The 17,480-nt window shown below is 36.4% G+C and overlaps 1 protein-coding gene across 1 annotated transcript in view; it reads left to right on the plus strand.

Moving 5' to 3' along the window:
- Positions 1 to 17,480, plus strand: part of DNAH14 (dynein axonemal heavy chain 14) — a 792,430-nt gene that overhangs the window by 101,822 nt on the left and 673,128 nt on the right. Inside the window, exons 9-10 of the mRNA XM_042780425.1 lie at positions 8,428 to 8,559; positions 11,955 to 12,205. Of these exons, the coding sequence (XP_042636359.1) occupies positions 8,428 to 8,559; positions 11,955 to 12,205 (383 nt within the window). The remainder of the gene's footprint in view (positions 1 to 8,427; positions 8,560 to 11,954; positions 12,206 to 17,480) is intronic.

Consider the following 17,480-nt stretch of genomic DNA (forward strand, 5'->3'; position numbering starts at 1 on the left):
GGGTCCAAGATTATCTTCTATGTCTGTGTTAATTGGTTTCCCTTTTCTTTGTTGAAGAGGGTCTTTGCAATCCTTCTGCCTAGTCCGCCATCTTGCCGGAAGCCCCAATTTTTCTGATTTTTGGTCGTTGGTGTTCAATGCATCAAATCTATTCTTTAGATGGTCTTTAAATTCAGAAGTGATAAAATCAAAGGCATATTTTGGCTCTTGTGGAGTTGTTTGAATTGTCTTCAGTTTCAACTTGAACTTGCATATGAGCAGTTGGTTTGTTCCACAGTCAGTTCCTAGTTTTGTTTCGGCTGAAGATGTTGAGTTTTTCCATCACCTCTTGCCACAGATGTAGTCAATCTGATTCCTGTGTACTCCATCTTGTGAAGTCCACATGTATAGTCATTGCTTATGTTGTGGAAAAAAGGTATTTGTAATGAATAAGTCATTGGTATTGCAAAATTCTATCATGTGTTCTCCAATATCCTTTATATCACCAAGACCATATTTTCCAACTACAAGTGATTCTTCTTTGTTTCCAGCTTTTGCATTCCAATCACCAGTGATAATTAACACATCTTGATTTCATGTTTGGTCAATTTCAGACTGCAGAAGTTGGTAAAATTCTTCAATTTCCTTATCTTTGGCTTTGATAGTTGGTGTGTAAATTTGAATAATAGTAGTATTAAGTGGTGTTCTTTGTAGGACTATGGATATTATCCTATCACTGACATGATTGTACTTCAAGATAGATCGTGAAACATTCTTTGTGATGATGCATGCCACTCCATTCCTCTTCAACTTGTCATTACCAGCATAGTAGATCATATGGTTGACTGATTCAAAATGTCCCAAACCAGTCCATTTCAGCTCATTAATGCCTAGGATATTGCTCTTTATGCATTTCATTTCATTTTTGACAGTTTCCAATTTTTCTAGATTCATACTTCATACATTCTATCTTTCAGTTATTAATGGATATTTGCAGATGTTTCTTCTCATCTTGAGTTGTGCCAAATCAGCAAAAGAGATCCTGAAAGCTTTACTCCATCCACCTCATCAAAGTCGGGTCTATTCTGAGGAGGCAACTCTTTTCTAATCATATTTTGAGTGCCTTCTGACCTGAGAGTCTCATCCTCTGGCACTATATTAGATAGTGTTTCAGGGCTATTTATCAGTAATATATCAGAGTGTTTCACTGCTATTCATAAGGTTTTCACTGGCCAATTCTTTGAGAAAGGATGGCCTCTTCCTTCTTCAAAGTTTGCCTTAGACTGGAAGCTCCACTGAAACCTGTCACCATGGCTAACCCTGTTGGCACTTGAAACACTGGTGGCACAGCCTCCAGCCTCACAGCAACACACAAGCCACCACAGGATGACAAACTGCCAGATGAGTTCATCTCTCTCAGCTGTTCCAAACTGCTCCACTCCTTCTTCTTGGCCTTCTCTACCAGTTCTGGCCCTCCAAAAAGCCATCTGCCACCGCCTCCTGGTCATCCCTACCAGTTCCGGCACTCCAAAAAGCTCTCTATGTGTTCTATGAGGCAGTATTTTGGATGTTTAATAGAAACGTAGATTTTTGTGTCCTGCCCTTTCGGGAGGTGCAGAAAGTGTTACTGGTAACCTACATTTTTAACGAGTCCCTTAGATGGTTCTAACACAGAGTACATTTTGAGAACTACTCTTGTTTTTTTTTTTTTTTTTTTTTTTTTTTTTTTTTTTTTTTTTTTTTTTTTTTTTTTTCTTTGAGAGCTCTGGTGGAGTAGTGCCTAAGGCATTTGACTGCTAACCAGAAGGTTGGTGGTTAAACCCACCAGCCACTCCTCAGAAGGAAGACTGGGCAATCTATTTTTGTAGAGATACTGCCTCGGAAACCCAAGAAAGGATCACTGTGAGTTGGAATTGACTCAGCGGCAGTGCATTTGGTTGTTTGGTTTGAAATGCATATTTATCTATTTATTTAAGTTTGAACTTTTTGTGATTTGGGTGAAAGTTTATAGAGTCAATTGGTTTTCCATTCAACAATTCATACATATTTTGTTTCATGATATTGATTGCAATCCCCACCTGTAATAGCACATTTCTCACTTCCTCCCACTGTTTACCATTTCCATTCATCCTTTCCTGCCTTCTGAGATTTATCTCTGGGCCAATGTTGCCCTCTGATCTCTTATGGTTGGTTATTCTAAGGATGTATACCTCACTGGTGTTATTGTTCACCTTCTAGGTCTGTCTGTTGTTTAGCTCAAAGTTGAGGCATAGGGGCAAGTTCAGTTCTAGACTTGAAAGGTGTCTAATGGCCATAGTCTTGGGGGTTCCACCAATCTCATCAGACCAGTAAGCTTGGTCTTTTTTATGGTTTTGAGTTTTTTCCCACATTTTTCTCCTACTGTATCTTGGATCTCCTATTGTGATCTCTTTTAAAGCAGTAAGCTATGGTAACTGGGCAACCCTCTAACTCTTCTGGTCTCAGGGTCATGGAGGCTGAGGTTCAGTTAGTCCTTTGGACTAATTATTTCCATGTGTCTTTGATTTTCTTCACTCTTCTTTGCTCTGAATGGAGATAGATCAATAGTTGTACCTTAGATGGCAGCTCACAAGCTTTTAAGACCCCAGTTGCTACTCACCAAAGTTGGATGTAGAACATTGTTTTTGTGGTCTATATTATGCCAATTGATGTCCCCCAAGACTATGTTCATGAGCCCGCAGGCACAACAACTCATTTCCTAAAAGTGTTTGGTTATGACTAAGTAATTTTCATAATTTTACCCTTTCATTGTGCTACTATTTTCATGGTATATTTGAAGCTAATTTGGATGCCTTTTGTTTACCTCTCTTGCCTTATTGCTCTGGCTGGGTCTTCCAATATGGTATTTAATAGGAGTGGTGAAGAAGGGCATCCTTTTTGGGTTCCTTTCAGTCTCTCTCCATTAAGAATAATCTTGGCTACTGTTTCTGTGTATATGCCCTTAATTATGTTGAGGACTTTCTGTTCTATTCCTCTTTTGATGAATATTTTTATCAAGAAAGGATATTGGATTTTGTCAAATGCTTTTTCTGCTTTGATTGATATAATCACGTAGTTGTTTTCCTTTGTTTTATTTATGTGATGGATTGCATTGATTGTTTTTCTAATGTTGAACCATTTTTGCATTTATTTCTGCTTGAATCTTTATCATCTCCTTTTTTCTGGTGACTGTAGGCTCTTTTTTATTATTCTTTTTCTAATTTTTGGAGAGGGTAGGTTAAGGTGACAATTTTAGCTCTTTCTTCTTTTCTGATATGTGCTTTTATTGCTATAAAATGTCCTCTGAGCACTGTTTTTGCTGTTTCCCAAAGAAACGTGTTTTCATTCTCATTTGATGAAAGGAAATTTTTTATTTCCATTTTTATTTCTTCTACTTCCCAGTAGTTTTTAAGCAGAGTGTTATTTAGTTTCCATGTATTTTTTTTTTTCCTTGCTCTTCCTGTTGTTGATTTGTAATTTTATAGCATGTGATCTGAAAAGATGCTTTGCAGTATTTTGATGTTTTTAAATTTATTGAGGTTTCCTTTGAGGTGTAGCATATGATCTATTCTGGATTCTGGAGATATTCAGTATGCACTGGAAAAGAATATCTATTTTGCTGTTTGGGGTGGAATGTTCTATATATGTCTGTTTTGGTTACCTAGTGCCACTCTGACAAGAGTACACCACAAATGGGATGGCTTGAACAAACAGGAGTTTATCCTCTTAGAGTTTGGAGGCTTTAAGTCCGAGTTCAAAGTGCCAGGCTCTAGGGGCTGGGTGAAAGCTCCTCAACCTTGGGTGTTAGCTCTGCCTTCTGCTCCTGGCCCACTGAAGCTGGAGGCTTTTCTTCACTCAGCTGCTGTTGGCTGCTGAGACTGACAAGCCCAAGGTTGACAAGTAAAAAGGCACAGTCCCGATGTTACCAGACCACACAGCAGGCCATTAATTCAAGTCCATTAAAGGTCCCAAGGTCAGCAAAGCATGGCAGGCTGCTGAACGATGACGTGGTTACATGCAGGGTTCAAGCGTTCAGTGATCATTCCCAAAGGTGTTTCTTATATATGGCAAGCAGACCACATCCCTAAAGCAGCTACTCAGCTGTTTGTTGTAGATCCCACTATGGAGCTGATTGCCAGTCTCATCATGGGTAATAACTACCACCAGCTGCCCAGCCACTCAACCAGGCCCAGCCAAATTGACACAAACCTTAACTACCACAATGTCTATGGGGTCAAATTGGTTGATTATGTTGCTTAGCTCTTTGTTGAGTTTATTTCTAGTTGTTCTGTCCTTCACAGAAAGTGGTTGTATTAAAATCTCCTGCTGTGGTTATGGTTTTATCTATTTCTCTTTTCAATTCTGTTAAAGTTTAATGTGTGTATTTTGGTGCTCTTTTATTGGGTGCATATTTACTTATTGTAGTTTTATTCTCTTGTTGGATTGACCCTTTAATCATTATATAATGTTCTTCCTTGTCACCTTTACTAGTTTTTGCCTTAAAGTCTGTTTTATCAGTAATTAGTCTTTCCACTCCTGCTCTTTTTTGTTTGCCATTTGCTTGATATATATTTTTCCATCCTTGGAATTTTAGCTTATTTTTGTCTTTATGCCTAAGGTGTGTCTCTTGTAGACAGCCTATGGATGAATCATGTTTTCTTATGAATTCTGCTACTCTCTGACTTTTGACTGGTCCATTTGATCCATTTGTATTCAGTGTAATAATTGGTAAGTATGTGTTACTGCTGTCATTTTGCTGTGTTGTGTGTGTGTGGTGCTGAGGATTTCTTTGTTCCATATATTTTTCTGTTCCAAGTTCATTTTGTTTATGGGTGTTCTTATCATTTTCTTCATTGCTATTATTTTAGTGTATATTGAATCTTTTTTATTTTTCTTCATTTTTATTTTGATGAGAAAGTTAACTAATTTTCTTTTACATTACTTTGTAAATTTTTTATTTTCCTTCCCAATTTAAAACAGTCTGTTCTATATTGTTATCATCTTGACTTCCTTTCCATTTGGAAGTTCTAAAGTGCACCATTTATTCCCTCTTTTTGCTTTGTAGTTGTCATTGTTTACAAATTGACATCTCTGGTTCTCTATTTTAAGTCTTCTAGATTTATTTTATTTTTGAAACTTCTATATTTGGGTTGATTGCTGGGTAATGTTGTCATTTGTCTTAATCTCAGGTTGTTGTCTTCTGTTGATGATTCTCTGTCCAAAGGACTCTCTTTAGCATTTCTTGTAAGCTTGGTCTGGTTTTTACAAATTCCTTTAATTTATGTTTATCTTGAAATGTCCAAATTGAAAGAGAGTTCTGCTGCATATATACTTCTTGGTTGGCAATTTTTTCTTTTCATGGCTTTTATATGTCATTCTGTTGCCTTCTCACTTCCTTACTTTCTGCTGAGAGCTTAGTCTTACTGGTCTTCCTTTGTTGTTTACTTTTTGTTTTTCCCAAGATGCTTTCAGAATTCTTTCTTTGTTTTTGGTTTTGGAAAGTTTGATTACGGTATGTTTTAGTGATGTTCTTTTGGAGTCTGTCTTAGGCTCGATTTGCTAGAGAAGCAAAACCAGTGAAACATATCTATGTCTTCATATGTAGATAGATAGATAAGTAGAAATTTATCCTAAGGAAATGGCTCATGCAATTGTAGAGGCTGACAAATCCCAAGTGTGTGGGACAAACATCAAGCTGGAAGCTTCCCCTCACTCATGCAGCTGCGGGAACTGATGAATCCAAGATTGGCAGGCAGTATAGCAGGCTGTTTGGTTTTGGAGGGTGATGAATCCAAGATCAGCAGGTAAAATGGCAGATTGTTGGCTCACAGGCTGTGAAAACAACAATCCAAGATCAGTAGGCAATACAGCAGGACACTGGTTCAAGTCTAGAAACTGGAGATGATGATGAGCTAGATTCAGGATCAAAATCTAGCAGAATGCCAAAGAATTTTCCCAGGATGCTCATATATATATTGGAAGCAGGTGACACCCCTGAGGAAACTCTCTTTCAACTGATTGACTCCTCATATCACATCTCATCATAGAGATGATTAAATTATATCACACCTCACGACAAGAGATGATTACATCTGACTGCTTAAGCTACTTAGAATCGTGGTCCAGCCAAGTTGACACACAACCTTAATTATTACAAAGTCTATCCTATGTGGGGTTTGTTGAGCTTCATAAAAGAATATCTTCTCCTTTTTCATGATATTAGGAAAGTTTTCTTCCAACCAGTGTTCAACAATTTTCTCAGTACTTTTTTCTGTCTCTTCCTGGTCTGGACTTCCAATCCCACATAGATTATTCCTCTTGCAGGTATTCTACAGGAGCACGTACTGCCAACCTTAGAGGGGAGAGGGCAGAATCTTCTAATGCGGAAGTGGCAAGGGGAGGATGCTCATTTCACCAGATTGGGGAAGGGGGAGAGAAAAAAAATCAAGAGTGGTGTCAAAGAGGGAAGAACTATGAAGAAAGGAAAAAAGGGTAGAAAAAAGATGAGCACAGCACTGGCAGTGTGTGTGGGGTTTTGATCAACTGCCAGGTGGGTAGGTGGGCATACTTCTGATCATCAAAAGGTTGTGCTGTATAGAGTGGGGATTTTACCTCTTTGGTTGCTTTTTACTGTGTTGGTACCAGTGCAGTCCTGTGCAAGAAGAGCTGGTTATCTGGTTTCTGCCCTTATCGGAATGTTGCTTGCAATAATTCAAAATGGCCACACTGTGCCAGAGTTGTTGACAATTCACCACTCCATATGCCTCCTTGATCACTGCTGTTATTTAGTCTCTTCCTCTAATCAGTTTTATCTTTTTCTTTATCTTTTCTTTTGAAGCTCAGGACTGTAGGATTTGCCATTCATATCCATTTCATGTGGTTTCTGGGGGTCTTTGTTGTAGAGGGTCCAGACAGTATATCTGCCTACTCTGCCATCTTGGCCACCCTTGAGAACTACTGTTATAGAACAACTATTGAAAGTTTCTAAACATGTTATTTTTTAGATGGAGGGATGGGCAATCTACTTCCATAGTGATACCATCTCAGGAGGGGTTGCTATGAGTCAGATCCAACTCAACAGCAGTGAGTTTAGTTTTTAAACATGTTATATTACAAATATTAATGTGATATTGCTTTGCTGGAAAACTTGACAGTTGGGAGATACTATGGTTAAACAGATCAATAATATAGTATTGGAATAGTGTAGGCATAAGCAGTAAGGACTTAAGTTAGGATGCTGGCAGTAGGATCAGAAAGGATGGAATATTTTTGAAGCCCAGTTTACTTGGAAAAAGCAGAACCTAGTGATCAGATATGGGACTAGAAGAGAGAGAACTCAAAGATTAAATTCAAAATTTTAAGGCTAGAGCAGTAATTTTTAATCTTTTTCACTTTTAGAAACATACATTTGTACATTTTATAGTTAACTAGGGGTAAAGATATCTGCATATTTATTGATGAAAATGTATTTTGATAAGAGAATCAATATGGTGTAGGAAATACAGTGTGCTCAGTAAAGTAGAGGGCCAGTGAAAAAGACGAAGACCCTTGATGAGATAGATTGATGCAGTGCTTGCAATAATGGGCCCAGGAATGGGCAGTGTTTTGTTCTGCTGGACATAGGGTCACTGTGAGTTGGAACTACTTGACTTATCTAACAACAAAGGAAAAAGAAGAGAAATACTGAAGGAAAGAAGAATGATTAGATGTACATGAATGAATCAAACATTCAATTTCTGTATTTCCAGAGAGCAGTGCAACAGGATAGTTGCTGGAGATTTCTTCTTACTGAATTCTATATAAATTCAGAGTAGAATTTACTTTATTTGCATTTTTTTAGCTTCTTTATACTTCAGTTAATGTTCATAGTTTTAAATTTACAAATAATTGGAACTTCAAAGAGACCACAGGGACTGCAATGCCTGGATTGGTGGCTCCCCTGAGTTCATGGATATTTCTAAAATATCTAAATTCTTAACTTTTTCTAGTTTGGATTGATCTTATTTGTAATTCAAATAATAATGTTTTTTTCTGTCTTTCTAATCAAGATTTATAAGTTCTGGTGGTGTGGTGCATAAGGCATTTTGGCTGCTAACCAGAAGGTTGGCAGTTCAAACCTAGCAGCCGCTCCACAAGAGGAAGATGAGGTAATCTACTTCCATAAAGATTTACAGCCTTGGAAACCCAATGAGAATTGCTATGAGTTGGAATTCACTTGATGGCTGTGGGCCTGGTTGGTTTTAGTTAGACTTAACTATGGATGTATAAATTTGAAGAACATATAAGGCATATAGTATATAAATCACAAAGTCCATATGAAAGTATAAAATGCTCTATATGATGTGAAAAAGATGATCAAAATATTTTATCTCTTTTTATATAAATAAATTTTAACTTTCCATCACTCAACCTTTATTATCATTTAATTAGCTGGATAGGTCTCGTACGTATTCTCTAGATGAATTTTGTGAAGGACAATTACAACAAGCTGCCCAGGCATTGAAACAGCTTGAGGATATCAGGGATAAAGCAATTACAAAGATAAAAAGAACAATTTTAAAGGTAATTATTTAATTATAGACTTTCTATTTATCAAGGTTATTATGTACTGATTAAAAGGAGCTCTGGTGGCATAGTGGGTAACATTTGGCTGCTAACCAGAAGGTCAGCAGTTCAAACCTAACAGCTGTTCCGCAGGAGGAGGATGAGGCAATCTACTTCTGTAAAGATTTACAGCTTTAGAAACCCAAAAGGGGTCACTAAGGGTTTGAACTGACCTGGAGACAGTGGGTTTGATGACATACTGACTAAAGTAATAGTTCCAAATTGCATCTCAGGAAAATATGTCAGAAATGGGCAAGGGAAGACACAAAGGTGATTAATAGGTTATTTAGTAACCAACTAACAAGTATTGCACATTTACTAGGTACAATAACTTTCCCAGGGACTGCGTAAATGCAAAGCATATTTAATATCTAATTTGAGCTTATATGTAAGGGAAATATAATTTATTACAAAGTTCACAGTATTCATAAGGCAAAGAAAAACCCATTGCTCAGAAGAAACATAACTAGATGAGACAAAATTTCCTAAGAATTTTATAAAGAGGACTCAGTGATGCAACAAATGTCTTCAAAGCATTCTTATCTTCTCTGTTGTGACTTCTCTCACAAGATTATTATTATTATTATTATTAATTGTGATTTGGGTGAAAGTTTACACAGCAAATTCCTATACAGCAGTTCATACACCTTTGTTTCATGACATTTGTTTGCAGTCCCCATAATGTAACAGTCCTCTTCCCACTTCCTCCCTGTAGTTACCTCTTCCCTGTCCTTTTTCCTATGCATTCTTGCCCTCTGAGCTATCTCCCTCTCAAGATTATTTTATACAGCTTTCCTATATAGGAAATGACAATGCATAAAAGCATAATTCAGCAGGTAAGAAACTGATACAATGTTATCTGGTTATGGACCTGCTGCCTCTCCTGGTTTGGCTGAATCCAAGTAGATATTTGAGGCTCTCTGGAGGAATGGATAAGGAGATCTGGTGGTAGTCTGAATACACCAGCTGTTCCACAGAAGAAAGGTGAGGCAGTCTGCTTCTGTAAAGATTTGCAGCCTTGGAAACCCAATGGGAGTTGCTATGAGTCAGCATCGACTCAATGGCAGTGAGTTTTTTGTTTGTTTTTTTGTTTTTGGAGGAATAGATGGATTAGGTATCCCTCAAACAATTTTCAAATATTGTTTCTCTCAATGGAACTTTTGATAGATGTTAAGTAGCAAAGACATTAAGACTTTACTTTTTGACAAGGAAAATGAAGTGCAGTGATTTTATTTCAACTAACTCTGCAGAGTTTGAAAACCTCTCATTCCTTATTTTATTCCTCACATTCCTCTAACCTCCCCAAACCCAGTCATATACAAACAAGCTCTGGGAGAGTGGGACTAAGGATTGTATAAATCAAAAACAAATTGAATAAAATGTAATGTAGATCACTGAGGTAGAGAAGGCTAAGAGAGAGAGAAAGAGAGAAGTGAAACACCACTCATAGTTATTTGTCATTACAAAGCACTGTTAAGTCCTCTATTTCCTCTACTATTTTGTAAAGACATTTGATACTTAAATGCTAAGGGCATGAATCTCAAACTTTACAGGGCAAGATAATCAGCTATAAGGCTTAGTAAAACAAGAAGTTTCCTTTCAATAGCGCTGGTGTCCAGTTTCAAACTTGATATGCGAATTGAACACAGTGTGCCTGGACTCCGTTTGTTTTTCACTGAAAATTTCTCTGAGAACAGTGGAATCAGATTTCAGAGAACTTTAGAGCTATCTGTTGGAAATAAAGTCACAGTTTCAGAAGTGATACACAAATTTCAATAAATATACCACCCTCCTTAAGAAGAGTAATTATTAAGCATCTCTTCTGTTAATTTGACTTTACAGGAAGATTTAGCATACATAACATTTGAAAAGAATACATGAATTTTTAAAAGTGCCCAGAAATGTCTGATTCCTCTGGCCGAACTCTAGACCAGGGGTTCTTAGCCGGGCTGTACACTGGAGCCACTTGAGGTGGCTTTTAATAAATATTGATGCTTGGAACCTATCTATACCAATTAAATAGGAATTTCTGAGGGCAGAGCCCAAGCGGTGCTGAAAAGCTGCTCAAGCGAATCTGAAATACAACTAGGTGGAGAAGCATTCTTCTGGCCAATGTTTGGGGCTGCCTAGCTCTGGAAAAATACACCACAATTATAAAACTGGTGAAATAGAAGCCAAGATGTAATCCAGAGTCAGAATTGTGATATGCCAAACCCAGAATGTACCCTATGATGATAGAGAACAGTTAGTATATTAAGTGTCATAATCTTCACCAGTCTCACCAATATTTATTTAAAAAGACCAAGATATCACTGGATACTTTTGTACTAATATGGTTGTTAAGCGGTTTAAGGTTGTTTTGTACCAGTGCTGAAAACCAAAATGTGAATAGTTAATAGACCCTGCTTCACCATTTTATCAGTTAAAAAAAAAAATCCATGTATTATGCACATAATGTTTCCAAATCACCTAGAAATGGTTGATGATACTAGTAGTGCTGATGCCACTTTATATCTTTAGTCACAATGTCTATATATATTGTTCAGTGACATTGGTTACATTTTTCATGATGCATGAGCATTCTAATTTTTTTCTACTCTGGTTGTACCATTTCCTTTAATCCAGCTTCCCTGTCCCCCTTACCTTCTCATTTTTGCTTTAGGGTAAATATTGACCATTGGGTTTCATCTACATGATTATTTAAAAGGGCACAGTACTCATAGGTGATAGTGTTTATTTTATGAACCAATTTATTATTTAACTGAAAGGTAACCTCTGAGAGTTGGTTCTGTTCCAAACTTAAAGGGTATCTCAAGGTGATGGTCTCAGAGGGTCTTCTGGCCCAATAAGTTTGGCTTTTTTTTTTTTTTTAGGAATTCAAGATTTGTTCTAAATTCTTCTCCTTGTCATTATATTCTTTAAAAAATAAAACTCTAACATTGAATTTAATTTACTTAATTTTTTATAGTGTGGCACATATGTGTTTTAAAACATCAAATTGCTATGCCTAACATAAATGCACCATTGGACTGGAAATCTTATATTTGATAAATGTCAATGTATTTGAAAAGGTCACATTCTGTAGGAACACGTGAATACTCTTTAGTACTTACTTGTTTGACTTCCATACACTTACCTGCTTGCAAATAAGATTAAAATTTATAGACTTCAGAACACAGGAGTTGTTTTTTGTTTTTTCTCCTGTTTAAAGAGAATGTAAGCATGAGGAGAAGTTTTAATTCAAGTGTAGCTCCAGTATGTTATTCAGGCAATAAAAATACTATAAACTAGAAATTGTGCTATATTAGAATAAGTAATAACTACTTGTCTGTCAACTCTTTATTAAATTGTAGGTGGCAGAAAAGAAAGATTTGAAAAAATACTTTGAATCAAACACCTCTGAATATGACACAACACGATTCAAACTGCCTAAATTTCGACGTCTGTTAGAAACAGTTTTCAGGTTTCTGATGCTGGTTGACTACATATTTCAGGAACTCATCCGTCAACTTATGAACACTGCAGTCACACTACTTTTGGATTTATTTAATTGTTCTGCTAGAATGCCATTTTCAATGGAAAAAAAAAATGAAGAACTCATCAGGTAAATCACACTTTTAATTTATAAAAGGAATTTGTAATCATAAGTTTTTATTGCCATTTATGGAAGAAATATTTAATAATTAAAGCTACAAAGTATAGTTTGTACTCATCTTTTTGCAATTAACAAAACTTATTATTTAGTAATGTTTTACTTAGTACTGTTTTTAAAATTTAAGAAAATTTCCTTATTTTTCAAAATTGTACATAAGTCAGATTGTCATAGAAAATATAAAATGCTCTCTGAAATTTGAATTTCAAATAAATAATGAATAAATTTTAACATAAATACATCCCAAATATTTATATTAAAAGTTTATTCTTTCTTTATCTGAAATTAAAATTGAAATGGATTTCCTGTGTTTCTATTTGCCAAATCTGGCAATTCTATGTATAGGTACACTGCATCTGGCAAGTTCAGAGCTAGTTCTTAAAGATATGTGATACTGTAACAGTGATTCTGGAGGGAGCCACAAGAGTTCAATTTAAATGAGTCAACTCCAATAAATATCTATTGCATACTCCCCCAAAGGAAGCATTTAAAAATTATTTGCACCTTTTAGTTAAATACAAGTGTTAAAAACAAAGCATTTTATGAAACATGGAATATGAATTAAATTGGTAGAATATTTTAAATATTAGTGATATTGAGCATTTTGTCTTGTGCTTATCAACCACTTATATATCTTCTTTGAAGAAACATCTGTTCAATTACTTTGTCTATTTTTTAATTGGGTTATTTATATATATATATTTTTTTTTTTGAATGATAAGAACTTTACATATTTTTGAATACTGGGCCCTGATTAGATAGATGATTTGCAAAAATTTTCTCCCATTGTATGTTATTTTCTCACTTTCTTGATAGTATATTTTAATAAACAAAAGTTATTTAAAAAAACTATTTTTTAGTTGTGAGATATACGTGTGTGTGTGTGTGTGTGTGTGTGTGTCTATATACATACATACACATGTAATTGGGAGCTCTGGTAGCATAGTGCCTAAAGCACTTCACTGCTAACCAGAGGGGCTGGTGGTTCAAACCCAGCAGCCATTCCTTGGAAAGAAGATTGGGCCATCTACTTCCATAGTGATACAGCCTCAGAAACCCAAGGAGGGGTCATTATGAGTTGGGGCCGACTCGACAGCACATAACAACAACAACAATGAACCATTTGATTATTCAACATTTCTTCACATGTATAATTTCATGAGATTAGTTATGATTATCTGTGGCACTGGTGTTTCAAACACCAGCAAGGTTGCACATGGTGCACAGGTTTCAATGCAGCTTACAAACTGAGACAGACTAGGAAGAAGAAAGAGACCATCCACTTCTCAAAAAAATTGGCCAGAGAAAACCTTATGAATAGCAGAGAAACACTGTACCAGAAAGATGTTTACTTGTATTTTATTGACTGTGCAAAAGCATTTGATTCTGTGGATCATAGCAAATCGTGGATAACATTGAGAAGAATGGGAATTCCAGAACACTTAATTGTACTCATGAAGAACCCGTGCATAGACCAGGAGGTTGTCATTTGAACAGAACAAGGGAACACTGCATGGTTTAAAATCAAGAAGGGAGACTAGTGACCACACCAACATACCAGCAATCATCCCAAGTATCTACCTTCAGCACCTGATTTTATCAGTAACTTAGGTTGGCTAGGTGCAAATGGGCAAGTCCAGTGCTGCTGAAACTGGAGCAGAGAGTCCATTGGTGCTGCAAGAGGGCAGGCCCAGGGAGGTGTTCCCACAGAGGATCACTGATCAGGCTTGGGTCAGATTAGTGGCACGGAGGGGCCCAGGCTTGACTTTGTCAGTAATATTGGGAGCACAGTTTATGAGTGGGCACTGGCTTGACCACAGTGCTGTTGAAACCAAGCGGATCTTTGGTGCTGTGGGTATGCAGGCCCTCGGAGGAAATACTGGGGGGGGATCATGGTCTGGGCTGGTGCCACAGGTGGGTGGACCCAGAGAGGAACTCCTGCAGCAGATCTGAGAGCCAGACAGTTGTCTTGGGCCAGCTTTGTGGCACTGAGGGGCCTCGGGAGTAGGGTTTTTGCATGTGTCTGAGCCTGGTGGAAAGTGATGACCCCCTCACAACTAGTCTTTGCTGAAATTGAGCTGCATACCTGTGAATAACAGTACAACATCATCATTAGCAGCCTTCTCAAAGCCCTAGAAACTGCCCCTAGCAGCAAGGAGCATTCCTTCCACTCTTCTGCTATCACCTTCTCTGCCAATAACTTCACTCATCCAATAGAAGAAACCACATTCAGCCACCATAATACCTCCTAGTTTGAATTCTAAACCCTCTTTACAACAAACAGAAACCCATATCCACATTACACATGGTGATTCCACCATCACAAAGAAAACTGCAGAGCAACCCAGCATACCTGAATTAATAACCAAAAACTAAAATACACCAGCTTCACCTTTTCAAAATATTAAATCATAAAACTAAGACAAAACAAATCAATACATAACCAACAGTTAAACACAACCTCAGAATCTCTAGGAAACAACAGACAACCTCAAATCAAACAAAAAACAGGACAAGGCATTAAAAACAAAACCACAAACAAAAGTCTCATTAAATGTGGAGGAAGAGGAGGCAATAAATTGATCTGAGGAGGAAATTAGAAGATATGTTTATACAGCTTTACAAGAGCCTAAGGAAACCTCAAACAGAAGCAGAGAGAACAGAGACAGGTCCCTGGAAGAACTCAGGAAAATCATTCAAGAACAAAATAATAAGATTAATGCACAATCAGAACTCATACAAAAACAGCAGTTACAAATGCAGAAGATGTATACCAAAATTATAGAATTATACAATACAGTAGAAGCACAAAAGAGTAGGTTAGAACTGGCTGAAGACACATATCCCAAATAGAAGACAAATGCCTGGACACCAGGCTGTATGAAGAAAAATCAGAACAAAGATTTAAGAGAAATGAAGAGAATCTAAGAATTATATGGGATGACATGAAAAACAAAACAAAACAAAAAAACCCTAAGACTCATTGGAATTCCAAAACAAGAAGAGGTGAAAAAAAAACACTGAGGAAATTGTGGAAGACCTGACAATAGAAAACTTCCCCCATATCATGAAGGAAGAGAAGATATTTGTCCAAGAAGTTCATAGAACCCCACACAAGATAGATCCCAAGAGAAAAACACCAAGGCATATTATAATCAAACTCTCCAAAACCAAAGACAAAGGAAAAATTTTGAGAGCTGCTCAGGACATAAGAAATATTACTTATAATAATCAAACAGTTAGGCTGAGCTCCAATTACTCACCAGAAACCATGCAAGCAAGAAGGCAATGGGACAGCATATAGAAAACACTGAAGGAAAAGAACTTCCAACCAAGAATGCTATACCCAGCCAAATTATCCATCACATGTGAGGACGAAATTAAGGCATTCTCAGACAAACATAAATTAAGGGATTTTGTGAAAACCAGACCAACCCTACAAGAAATGTTTAAGGAAGTCTTTCCAATAGAGAACCACAACAGAGATCAAGAAAATCAGGATATGCGGCATCAACACTAAAACCAAATCAGAAATAGAAACTCAAAATAAGACCATAAAACACTGTACACTAAAAACCAAGGAAGTCAATCAACTAACTTATCAGAGGGAATAAAACTTCTAGATACAAACTTCCAAATGGAGAGGAAAATAGGACAATGTCTTCACAGTATGCACTGTTCTAAAAATGTAGAGACAAGAATGTACTTCAAGGTAACCACAGAGAAAAGTAACAATCCCCGTAAGCAAATCCAGAAGGAAGAAAAATATATGGGTTTAATAAGCACAAAACCAACAATAAAGAACAAAAGAGAAGAAGCCTTAGGCAATAAACCAAACAGCACAGAAAAGTATATGGGACGAGAAAACACCAACAACATGAAAAAAAAAAAAAAGAAAAATAGAATGACAACAATCAATTCATACCTATCACTAATTACACTCAATGTGAATGGACTAAATGCACCTATCAAGAGAAAGAGAGTGGCAGACTGGATAAGAAAAGAAGACCTTATACTGCCTACAACAGACCCACATTTGACAGAAAGACAAGAACAAATTAAGAGTCAAGACATGGAAAAAAAATATACCAAGCCAATGGTAACCAAAAAAGAGAAGGAGTGGCAATATTAATTTCTGATAAAATACACATTAAGGTGAAAAACATTATAAGAAACAAAGAAGGACATTATATGTTGCTGAAAGGATTAATTGACAAAAAGAACTTTACAATAACAAACATTTATGCACCCAATGAAAGTGCTCCAAAATATGTGAAGCAAATATTAACTAATTAAAAGAGACAATTGACAACTCTACAATAGTAGTAAGAGAATTTAACACACTGCTTTCAAAGAGGAACAGGTCAACTAGAGAAAAACTCAACCAAAATACAGAAGAACTCAACAATACGATCAACCTACTCGACCTCATAGACATATACAGAGCATTTCACCCGACAAAAGCACAATTCACATTCTTCTTCAGTGCACATGGATCCTTCTCCAGAATAGACCATATGTTAGGACATAAAACAAACCTCAATAAATTCAAAAGTATTGAAATACTACAAAGCATCTTCTCAGGCCACAATGCTATAAAATTAGAAATGTATAAAAGGAAGAGCAAGGAAAAAGCATCAAATATATGGAAGCAGAACAATTCACTGCTGAAAAACTACTGGGTAATAGAACATATAAAAATTGAAATAAAAAAAATTCCTAGAAACAAATGAGAATGAAGATACATTTTACCAAAACCTATGGGACACAGCGAAATCAGTACTCAGAGGACAATTTATAACAATAAATTTCTTCTCTGCTCTTTATTATTTCCTTGTTTCTAGGTGCTGTAGGATTCTTTTGTTGTTCTATTTCTTGTTTTTGGAGTTGATGAGTTAGAATGTTGATTTTGTTTCTTTACTCTTTTTTGATGAATGCATTTATTGTTATAAACTGTCAAGTAGTTTTTCAGCAGTGAATTGTTCTGCTTCCATATATTTGATGCTTTTTCCTTGCTCTTCCTATTATAAATTTTAGAAATTGAAGGACAAGTTTCTAGAATCACAAGACCTACTTAGACTATCCCACTCAGAGACAAAATACTTGAACAGACCTATAACAAAAGAAGAAAATGAACAGGTCATAAAAAACTTCCCACAAAGAAAAGTCCTGGACCTGATGGCTTCACTGGAGAATTTTATCAAATATTCAGAGAAGAGTTGAGACC

Source organism: Orycteropus afer, unplaced genomic scaffold (genome assembly GCF_000298275.1).
Source record: "Orycteropus afer afer isolate SDZICR_OR568_19922 unplaced genomic scaffold, OryAfe1.0 scaffold00039, whole genome shotgun sequence".
Lineage (NCBI taxonomy): Eukaryota > Metazoa > Chordata > Mammalia > Tubulidentata > Orycteropodidae > Orycteropus > Orycteropus afer.